Source organism: Mchenga conophoros, linkage group LG17 (assembly GCF_057382185.1).
Source record: "Mchenga conophoros isolate Kocher_MC1m ecotype Shallow Benthic linkage group LG17, M_conophoros_male_GT1.1, whole genome shotgun sequence".
NCBI classification, from domain to species: Eukaryota; Metazoa; Chordata; class Actinopteri; order Cichliformes; family Cichlidae; genus Mchenga; species Mchenga conophoros.
In genome coordinates, this window is record NC_140542.1 from 26,608,007 (window position 1) to 26,618,853 (window position 10,847).

The following is a 10,847-nucleotide window of genomic DNA, read 5'->3' on the forward strand; positions in this document are numbered from 1 at the left end:
TTCTTCCAGACTGAGAAACATTCGCTACACCTTCAACACCCTGCTGATCGTTTTCATCTGGAGGGTGTTTATCGCCCGCTCCCAGATGGCCAGAAACATCTGGTACTTTGTGGTCAGCCTCTGTTTCAAGTTCCTCTCCTACTTCCGTGCATCCAGCACCTTAACCATTTGAGTCTTCCTCACCGCCTCAAGCCAGAGTCAGCAGCCCTCGCCTTTAGCTGTCAGCAGGAGGAAAACATCCACTGTGGACACTCTAAATCCTTCTTAATGTGGACAAGCGGGGCTCTGCACACGTGGGGGTGGCAGTTATGTGAAGAAGAAGGGAAAAATGAGGTCTACTAGCCATGAATTAAGCATTCAGTTTGGATATCTGTCATCGGTTTGTGCACTCTTCAATCTCCAACCCCGTCCAAAAAGAAGTGTTGTCATTCATTTTGTACCTACTGTTTTCGTCTCAAAGTGGCCAATTATATATGCAACAATAAGCCTTTCGTGTGATTTCCATTTTCTTTTCCACCCTCTTAAATCTCAATACATCGCCTTGCCTTGTAAGTACTTTTTTTCATACTTGAATAATACTGGCACTGCATCGTTGGAGGAAAATTTCTATGAGATCATTGTAGTTCATGTTTTTTTTTTTTTTTTTCGGTTTTGTTTTTTTACTGTGGGGATCTCCAGTTCTTGTCTTCAATACACGGGTGATTCCGATATCTGTATGTCTTTGCAATGAGTGCATCTACTGCCTTTTTAACATCCCCAAAAAAAACTCACCGGTGGTTTTCCATCTTAATACCGATCTGAAGTATATTAAGAATAGTATTAAAGCTAAACTCAAACTACATGAGTCACCTATGGCTACAAATACAGATGCCACCTTTCCTATTGTTACAGTTGTCACTTATTTATGACCACAGATGTTGATGTCCGTGCGTCTTGTTTGAATGCTCATCCACTTTTTTGCCTGTTTGTACAGCAGTTTGTACTGAAACTAAGTTTACTACTTTTACATCTTTATACCTGCGCCAAAGGCTAGTCCGACTATATGTGGTAGACCTTGGCTGTGTAGAATTTATAAATAAGAGTAAATCAGAGTGAACTTTATTTGTATAGCCCAGTATATACTGCACATTGTTTCCCAACAGTTTCTAAGCAAACTGTAAGAAGACGACTCCCCAAAAGGTTAGCACGTTAGGGAAAGATATTTCACAGGCAAAGCAGGAGCGAGTGATTCAGTTAAAATGGTTCAATGCCTCATAGTATAGAAGATGAAAGTTGAAGACCATTGCAGCTACTTGCAGCAAAGGAGCCTGAATTCATGCCCTTGTTGCAAGTGCACAACACAGTGGAGGTTAAAAAGGGAAAAAAGTGGGTCTATTACTGAGCCCTGAGGGATGTCTCACCTTATAAAGTGAAGTTGGAGAGGGCAGTTTGGTGTAGTATCAAGTCAGAGTGGTAAACATGAGTTATATTTGAGCAGTGGTACCCATTCAACTTATCCAGAGATGTTTTCAGTGCTCCTGAGATATTAATTATGATTTAGTGATCAGAGTAAAGTGTCATCTGCATATGAGTGAAAAGTCATGCCCCAATTTCAAGTAATTCTTCCTAAAACCCTTTTAAATACAAAGCCATAAGAGATGCCTCACCTCACAGAATGGAGAAATGGACTGCTACGACAAACGGATCCATTTAATAATGCATATTTAAAATGATCCAATGGAAGATGAAAGAAAATAAGTGGGCCTTGTACTGAGCCCTGAGGAATGCCACGCCTTACAGCGTGGGGTTGGAGAGGGCAGTTTAATTGCATAGAAAGTCAGGTCACTTGAAATCCTGAGGAGACCTCACCAGCCTTGTCACAGTGGTAAACATGAGTGAAATTTGAGTTGGCAGTACCCATTAGGTACCACTAAAAATCTAAACTGTCTGGATGAAATTATTGCCTGCTGCACAACAGAGTGCACTTTTATTTACCAAACCAAACAATTTTGGGGAAATGGGTCAAATTGTTCAGAAGACAATGTCCGATTTTGAGGTTCCTATAAATACAGTTGTTATATCTCGAGCCCTGGTTTTTCAAACACTGCTGGAAAATTGTTTAAAAAAGATTTTTACCACTGTGATTTTAACATTATGTTAGTGCATAAGAGACACACACACTACAACTTCAGTAGATCCAAAGAAAATGGAAAGAAGTAGTTACTGGGATGTCCAACAGCTTGCAGTTTAAAAAAAGGAAAAAAAGGCCCACACCTGTGCAGATTAAGGCTCTTTTCTCTTCTGATTTCTGGACGCAGACTAAGATATCTAAAGACTCGTGAGGTACTTTTAAATCACATACAGTGTGAATATGAGGCTTCTGCAGAATAATTAATTTAAAAGTACTGGTTAAATTACAATCTAAGCTGGCATTGTATCCCCAATGCCAGAGTACTTCAGCTTCATCGTCTTAAAGGGGCAGGGCACTGAGCAATCAGAGTTGAGCTGCATCTGCATATATATGTGAAAGTTCATGACCCAGTTTCAAATTATTCTTCCTAAATTGAGTAAAAACTAGATAACTGGACCAAGACAGAGCCATGAGATATGAGTCCAGATTTATATTTAAAAAGTCCCAAGTAAAGGGCTGGGAACACGTTAAAACTCTACTGGCATTACATCCTTTCTGCATATTTGGAATATCTGTAAATAGATGCTTGCATATTATTCTTATAGATTACCAAAAACTTTTATTTGACTGTTGATTTATTTTGGTTGAGTGTCTTCAGAGCTTCCCACAGAGTGTACCAAAAGTGTGACCGGCTGGTATGATTTTTACTGAAAGAATGAGACAGCTGTGTACAGTATGGTATATGTTGCAAGGCATTACTCTTGACAGAATTAAAAATACTTAACAGTGATGAGTCTTTATGGGAGAAAAAGGGACAAAACTAAATGTTTATGCAAAGCCCATGTCTGGTGAAATCATGATAACCGTCCTCTTAATTTCAGACCCGAAACGTCGTACAAGGCCTGCACGGTGAAGCAGTTGCATCAGATTGTTCTCAAAGAGCTACAGGGCTATATTAATGATGTTGTCAGTATGGAGTTTTGCTCTTCTGTGTGTCTGTCTTGTCTTCTTTCTTTTCTTTTTTTTTTTTTTTTTTTCAAACGCAGAGCACTGTTGGTGCCATAAACCCCAGACTGGAGCTACTGTTACTGTATGTAACAAACGGCATCACTTAATCAATGACTTCATGTTTCTTCTGGTGTCATTTGCAAAACGTCCGACTGCCTGTATTCCCTGCTCTGACAACACTTTCAAGTCTGCTTGGCAAAACTGAAATAAACTCGAAGAGTAAAGGTGCACATGTGCTGCAGTCTTTCATGCTCGCCTTCCAGCTCACTCGTTCATGGTTACAGAGGAGAAAATGAAAATCGAAAGATATATTTTTCCTGGAACCACTTCAGTTCTGACCAAGCCAGCTGGCTGATGATCAGTTAATCAAGCAGGTTTGATTAGCAGCTCCTGGAAGCAGTAAGGGCCTATTTAGTGACACATTGGCTCAATTTTTGTTAAATAAAGACTCATGTCATGTGGTAGACCTGCTAAAGACATTCTTGACTTATTGAAATAAGTCAAATAAAATAAATAAGTCTTCCTTATAAAGGATTGCTTAATAGGCAACATGACACTTGCTCAGTCATCCTTCTTGAACCTGACTGCCATCATTTCATGGTTTACCTGTTTAAAAACCATCTGCATGTTATTTCATTTAGGAATCAACTTTTATTTGTTTTGGGCTTCTTTTTTTCTTTTCTTTTTTTTTACACTTTAATGCTGTGAAACAAACCAGCGGTGCTAATGACCTCCTGGGAATTTAAACTTTAACATAACTGTCAGCATCACCGTTATCAAATGTGACCAGAGTCACAGGGTACACATTCTCCTACAGTGCAATAGTTAGTGCTAACTCTACTATTTTTTTTTATGTTTTTGGTCATTTGGAAGAAAAACATTGTGATATACAGTACGGTAATGCTGGCAATGGAAAAACCTTTATAAACTCTAATAAATAAACAAATATCTGAAAATCCGAACTCGAGTTTCTGATGAGAAAGCAGCAACTGTGATCATTATTTGTCGGGTCACCCGTGCAGGCCGAGGAATCGGCGTCTACTACCGAGGGGGATTGTCAGCCAGCAGAGGAGTATGGTGGTGGTTCAGATTATTCATCTGGTGCAGCTGTGCGTCCTGGTTTAGCACCTCTCCGGGCCTGTAGAGTCCCAGTTTGAAGCGGCAGCAGATGACATCAAAACAGAAGCCAACGAGCCCGTGAAGCATCCCTTAAAAGTGAGAAGAGCACAGTAAAAAAAAAAAAAAAAGAATAAAATGACTGCATGAATTCAAAGCTAGAACCATATTTAATTGTTTTGCTCTAAATGTCCAAGCCCACTCGCCTGTGGTGGAGAATATGCCCCCGATTATACCACACAGTCGCACCAGGAATTGCCAGAGCGGCATATGCTGCTCGCTGACCGTCACCATCAGAGAGCTGGTGTCGTACTTGACGAAGATGCCGGAAACACCGTGACTGCCCGCGGCGTGGTTTATCACCCGTTCCTTGGCAGCAGACATTGTGGTGGTTAGTCTACTTGCTGTCACAACATTGGGCTGTGTTTAAAGCTCTGCGCTTAGCAGCTACTCACTCGCTCAGTCACAGAGAACTGGTGTGTGTCTGCGGATATCTTGTATGTGTTCAGTTTCGTGGGCACCACTGTAATGAAGTACTGAAACATCTGGTTATCTGGGATGCAAGCACACAGGAAACAATAATTGAGGGTTTTATGAAAAAAAAAATGCACTCATTCATTCAATGGAAAATCCTTTTCAAATGTTTCCTGCATGTTTTATCCTCTGAAATCATGTGACTTACTGTTATATGTGATTTTCTCTGTGCCGTCCAGAGGATTGATGACGCCTGGTAACTCCTCCCCAAAAGATAAATGGTCGATTCGATGGGAGAAATTGTACGCTGTAATGCAAAGATGAGAGAACCCTCAGATTCAATCAAGGCTGTGGACAATCATTCTAACTAGTAGCAGGACCTTATAAGCTCGATTTCCTAAGGCTCTCATCTGGCCAACTTTGGTCTCTTTTAGTAACAGAAAAACACTTTTTATCTCCAATGCCATTAAATCTGGCTCACATATTTGACATCTTTAATGTTTTCAGGGGTTTTTGTTAAATTATTCCCTATTAAATGTGTAAGAACAATGCTTAATACACTCACAGCCACTTTTTGAGGTACAGCTGTTCAACTGTTTGGCTGTTTAGATATTTGCATTTACAATCACATGAGAGCATGTAGACACGCTCAAGATGACCTGCTGATGTTCAAATCAGAATATGGAAGAAATGTGATTTAAGTTGATCTGAGTATTCCAGAACCTGCCGATCGACTCGGGTTTTCCCACACAACCATCTCAAGAATGTTCCCAAAACTAGAAAATAAGTAGTTTGAGCCAGTTCTCAGAAGGAAATGACTAGAGCACAAATAACCCCACGTTACAACCAAAAACTGCAGAAGAGGATCTCTGAATGTGCAACATGTTAAATCATAAAGCAGATGGGCTACAGCAGCAAAAGACCACATCAGGTGCCACTTCCTGTCAACTGGAAACTAAGGCTACGACTCACACAGGCTCACCAGACCTGGAATTTCAATTTCTGCTGCAATATTCAGCTCACAGTTTGGCACAAACAACATGAAAGCATGGATCCACACTGCCTTTTATCAAATCAGGCTGCTGTTGGTAATGTAATGGGATATTTTCTTGGCACGCTTTGAGTCCCTTAGTACCGTCTAAACATTGTTTAAATGCCACGGCCTTCCTCAGTATTTATTGCTGAATGCAGAAAAAGGGAGAGCTGAGGGGAGCACCGATTATGGTGACAGATAATGTTCCCTGGTCTGCTTGTAGATTATAAAAGTGTGTAATTAGAAGTGTTATTAGAAAACCAGATTTTAACTTACTCTCGTGGCTCACAAAAGCTGCAATGTGTGCATGGCCCTGAGGATGGTGAATGGGCCTTAAAAAGATCAAGAATCACTATTAGTCTCCAGCATCAGAAATGTTTGTCTCATGCTTATTACGCTACAGAGGTTCTTACTTTCCAACAGTGATGTGCAGGTTTCCTGCTACCTTGTTGACGTAAACGTGTCCATGTATCCTGCAGGCATTGAGGGGCTCCATGGAGGCATCCTCCCTACGCACATAATGTTTGAGCACATCATTTTATTATAACAGACTCTAAATCCATCACTCTAAATCCAGTGGGCACTTATGTGTTTGCCTTTTTGTAAAATGAATGGAGACGTGATTATTAAAAACTATTTCCCATAGGAGACTGACCGTGGTGGCAGAGCAGTAGGAGCTCCTTTCAGGAGAGTTTTGTAAAGGACTTCCTGCAGAGCGTGCTCCTCTCTCAGCCTGTTCTGTATGAGAAGCAGCGTCCTGGAAAACAAACAGACTGCAGAACTAGCTAAACAAGTTTAAAAGCTTTCAAACAACAAGAAATCTCTTATAACTTGATAACCAAATTTTAGGCATTACCAGAATTTTGTATTTTTTCAAACTTACTGCGCAACTGGACAAAACCTTACCTTTGCCACAGTCTTTGTTGTGGGGTCAGCTCAAAAATAACCTGCTCAAAGACACAAACAGGAGCGTTTGCTTTACAGAAGCGACACCTCAGAAATGACCTTAAGGTTTTTCAGACACATGCTTGACTCACAGGTTCATACTGCAGGCCATTAGATGTGATCATGGTTTCAGCCAGGTCCAGAATATCTGCTCCCACATCTACAATCAGAGATGAAATATGTGCGCTAATGTGATGTAAGCGCTTCAGGTAGCAACTTCTCCACATTGACAACGGCAAACAAGGTGAGATACTCACGCTGGCATTTCATGGCGACTGTTATGTCAATGTTTATTCTCAATTTACTGAAATCAGGATAAAAAGATTACCGTGACATCATACTGTAAAAAAGAAAAACAGACTGAAGTCACAATTAATTAACATTTAATAACCTAGTAATAACATCTCACCTGGAAAAATCCTTGTCGACCGAATATTCATATTTCATCCAAGTCTCTCGATAAACAAAGAACTCTAAGACAGCCAGAAGTGCCATGGCACTAAACGCTAAAAGTGACACTGTGGAGGAGACAGATGAGCAGAGAGTGTTACTCCTCCCTTTTGCTGCTCCTGCTGTCTTGTCCTCGCAGGGACATCTCACCTGTTCCTCCTGACGCCGATGTCTCCACGTAGCTCTCTGACACTTTGGGGAAGGCGTCCAGCTCCTTCACCAGGCTCAGCGCTTTCTTTCTTGACAGACGCCTCATCTTCAGGTTCACAGCAGTTCTCCACCTCCTCCACCACAATTAAAACAAGCCTCAGATTAACACAGTACACCTGTTTAATGCAAACATGTTAAATCAATATAATCGAAATGTATCGAACAAGTGGACTGAATGCAAAAAGGCTGAAGGAACAGATCAGGTAAAAAAAAAAGATTACAGTTATAATAAAAATAATGAAATATTAATGAACCTTTTGGAAAGAAACTCTTGGACCAAATGCTAAACACTGGATAAAATAATAACGTCAAATTTATTTGAAACTTAAGTTACTTGTGAGTAAGTCAAAATGTCAAGACAACAAGAATAAGTTTTGAAGCAATAACCTGAAGTTTTCTGGACACCTAAAAAGAATTGTGGCAGAAACAAAGTTCCATAGAATTGTTATTAAAAACAATTGTTGTAAAAAAACATGGTGATTATCAAAATTATCTCACTACAAAATCAAATATTTATTTAAACAGAACCAGAAGTATTTTTAAGTAATAATCGCTAATAATAATAATATATTATTATTATTATTATTATAAAAAATCAATAAATAATAATACATTTCTTTTATTATTTTTATTTATTCTTATTATTAATGTGTTTATTTGTTTTTTGCATAATTTGTTTAAACCAGGCTCACTTTTTCTACAACAGCAATGATAATAATAACAATAAAACGTCATTTATACCATTACATTAATGATTACTTTAGTTATTTGTCCATAATAATCCTTTTGAGCGAATTCTGTTTAATGAAATACTGTGAATATATCACTGATGCCGACGTTAATGGCTGCTAATGTGAAAATATCTCACTCACATCACATATATTATTATATCTTTTGTCGCATTACATCATCGAAGAGAAACGGCAGAGTAGTAAAAATATGAATTGACGCTGTTTGTATGCAGAAATGTCCCGGAAAAGTATCGATAATAGATGTTTTATTAGGCGAAAGCATCACATTTAACGATCATTTGAAACCAGACGTCCATCACTAGCGTAACAACACCGTGCCGATTATTTTTTTTAGATCTTACCTTTTTTGGTCATCTAGTTAGACGTTAAATCTTAACGCAGAGTCCCTGGACTCCCGTTTCCAGCAGCTGCCTACTGTTTAAATCATACCTGGCAGATTTTTCTACACCTTCATCCATGATGCTAACACACAGGGGGGCGGGGCGCGCTGGCTTCTGCCTCGTTTCGTCTCGTCGTGACGTTTGCAGCGTGCGCGCGCTGCCCATTCACGCCCACGCACAGTAAGCGCACTTGCGCTCTTCAATCAGGAGGTGAAGCTGTAACACCATAATTCAGCATACAGTAAAATCACATAAATGAAATACTCCAGGCTTTAATAAATATTCAATATGTGTACGTGTGTATTTTTTTTACAGTTATATTAAATTATTTTAATAAATAAAAACACTAAGCCTAAAGCTAAGTAAAACTAGATTGATAGAACTACAGTGAAAATTGTTGGGTGTGTAAAAACCAAGAAAAAAATGACAGAAATGTGTATATTTACATACATATGCACATTGAACACATCACTAGCTAATTAAATTAAAATTATCAGGATAACTAGCCAGCATACTGAAGCTTTTGGTACATAGACTATGCTTATTTGAGGATTTTTGCATGTCTAAATACGCACATGTTGGAATGTTTTCCCATTTTTGTCTCATATAAGATTCTTTTTTTTGCATTGCATTCTTCGTTTCATGATGTTTTCAGCTGGTGACATGTCTGGACTCCTGGCAGGGCCGTTTATTACTCGGACTCTTCTACTACGAAGTCTCGCTATTGTAATAGAGGCAGTATGCGGCTTAGCATTGTCTTTCTAAAAAAATGCAAGATCTTCCATTAAAAATATGTCACATTTTAGCTTCTTGACATGATAAAACTTTAACTGGCATATGTGGCATAATGAACTGATGTTCACAGATGATGAGTTTAGAAAGTGTTCCCGGGAACATGCAGGGATTTTCATGACAAAAACACACCCTTTTTTAAAGCATTGCTTCCTGAGGAACCAAAGGTCATGGGCACCCAGTATTGCTTTTCAATGGTGTCCCTTTCACAGAGATTTGTCTAGATTTGTTTTTCAGACTTTTTCAAATCTTTATTGCATTTATTATCTTCATGTCTGTTCATCTGACTTCATGTAGTATTTATTCGCTTGTCCTGATAATCCTGTTCTTTAATATGCATGTTATAAAATCTATAATAATGGTAACCTATACCTCCATTACCATGTTTCCTTATAATGCCTTCAGACTGTCACGTTCTTTTCCTATTTACACATTTAATAGATGTTTATGTGGTGCTCATAGTGATTGCAATGAAACTCAAAGTCAACATTTTCGTCTGTTTCAAAAAGCTGAGTACACTGATTACACCTTATTCTGCAGAAGAGCTGTTCATGTCCATCCATCAGCACCAGCCTACACTCACAAGTGTTTATTAACTTCCAGGAATAGTGTTTACGTGCATGCGGTGGATCTGCACACCAGACATGAAGCTGCTCACACCGGGGCTGACGAGAGAGAAAACCTATAATAGGAAGCACTGATAGTGATCTACTACAAACAAGGCTGTGATTATCATCCTGAAGACAAAGGGGATGTTTACACCTTGGTGCATGCTTAAAAATGCACAAAGAAGAAAAAAAATGGGCAGAGATTAGCAGATAACCTCACATGTGTCTTCTGTGCTGTGAGCACTCTGGAGCCTCTGCATGCACCAAGGCTGCTTGACTATGCAGAGTAGCACAGATGGGCGTGTGGGGGGATGGGTGCTGTCAGCTCACAGATCAAGCTGTGGGTCGGTGGTCCCATTGCTATTCACCACAAAGCACGTAGGGCATGTCAGACACGCTCCATGGAGACATACCAGGGCTGGATGTTGTGTTTTGATTTTTTATTTAAGATGCCTCTGAGCCGTCTGCCACCAGGCTGGAAAACGCCTTCTGAAGAGATCTTCACAGTGAAGACAGTGCAGGAAAGATAAAGACCGTGTGACACACTTACATTTTCTTGCCTTTGCAGCTCATCAGCTGTGTTGTGGATTTACAGTTAAGTCAGTGTTGATAGCGCATATGCATTGATATAGGTATTTAATGCTATTTGCAATCAGAAAACACTTTTTATCCATGTATTGTGGACATTTTAATTGCTTTATTTAAAGATGCAACACCCAGTATTGCACAAAATAACTCCCCCTGCATTTAAATGCCTTATAAGTGGCTGTGCATCAATTAAGCTATAAGCATGCTCTGTGAAGCTTTAAGGGTCAGACCATCAAGTGAAGATAACTTCTTTTACATGGTTCTGAATAGAAGAGAATAGCATTAATGTACAATAAGCTCCATGCCAACTGTGCAGGAAGTTATATGCTTTGTTTCATATAGGGGGTATTGTATTCTGTAAGAGGGCTGTTGTGATTTTTA

The 10,847-nt window shown here is 39.4% G+C and overlaps 2 protein-coding genes across 6 annotated transcripts in view; one reads left to right on the plus strand and one right to left on the minus strand.

Moving 5' to 3' along the window:
- LOC146555572 (fatty acyl-CoA reductase 1) overlaps positions 1–3,346 on the plus strand; it is a 63,009-nt gene extending 59,663 nt beyond the window's left edge. For 2 of the 3 annotated variants that reach the window (XM_085252276.1, XM_085252275.1), the window contains exon 12: positions 10–3,346. In XM_085252276.1, the coding sequence (XP_085108402.1) occupies positions 10–172 (163 nt within the window). In that variant the 3' untranslated portion in view covers positions 173–3,346. The remainder of the gene's footprint in view (positions 1–9) is intronic. The other variant, XR_014889222.1, reaches the window with a different exon arrangement.
- LOC146555573 (endoplasmic reticulum-Golgi intermediate compartment protein 2-like) lies at positions 630–8,603 on the minus strand. Of its 3 annotated transcripts, none has more exons than XM_085252278.1 (13): positions 8,440–8,603; positions 7,287–7,417; positions 7,096–7,204; positions 6,944–6,990; positions 6,779–6,846; positions 6,648–6,688; positions 6,397–6,498; positions 6,155–6,250; positions 6,018–6,073; positions 4,917–5,015; positions 4,690–4,787; positions 4,441–4,603; positions 630–4,326 (listed from the first exon to the last, which is right to left on the minus strand). In XM_085252278.1, exons 2-13 carry the CDS (start codon positions 7,390–7,392, stop codon positions 4,160–4,162), a joined length of 1,152 nt encoding a protein of 383 aa, XP_085108404.1. In that variant the 5' UTR covers positions 7,393–7,417; positions 8,440–8,603; the 3' UTR covers positions 630–4,159. The 3 variants fall into 3 exon arrangements, with proteins under 3 accessions (XP_085108404.1, XP_085108405.1, XP_085108403.1); XM_085252279.1 differs by having other exon boundaries at positions 630–4,256; positions 7,287–7,420; XM_085252277.1 differs by having other exon boundaries at positions 7,287–7,420.
- Between the last annotated feature and the right edge of the window lie 2,244 nt (positions 8,604–10,847).

Coding starts and splice junctions, on each gene's coding strand:
- LOC146555573 (XM_085252278.1), bottom strand. CDS start 7,392: ATGAGGCGTCTGTCAAGAAAGAAAGCGCTGAGCCTGGTGAAGGAGCTG. Junction 6,689..6,778: donor ATGGCCTGCAGTATGAACCT/GTGAGTCAAGCA, acceptor GTCTTTGAGCAG/GTTATTTTTGAGCTGACCCC. Junction 6,074..6,154: donor CTGCACATCACTGTTGGAAA/GTAAGAACCTCT, acceptor GATCTTTTTAAG/GCCCATTCACCATCCTCAGG.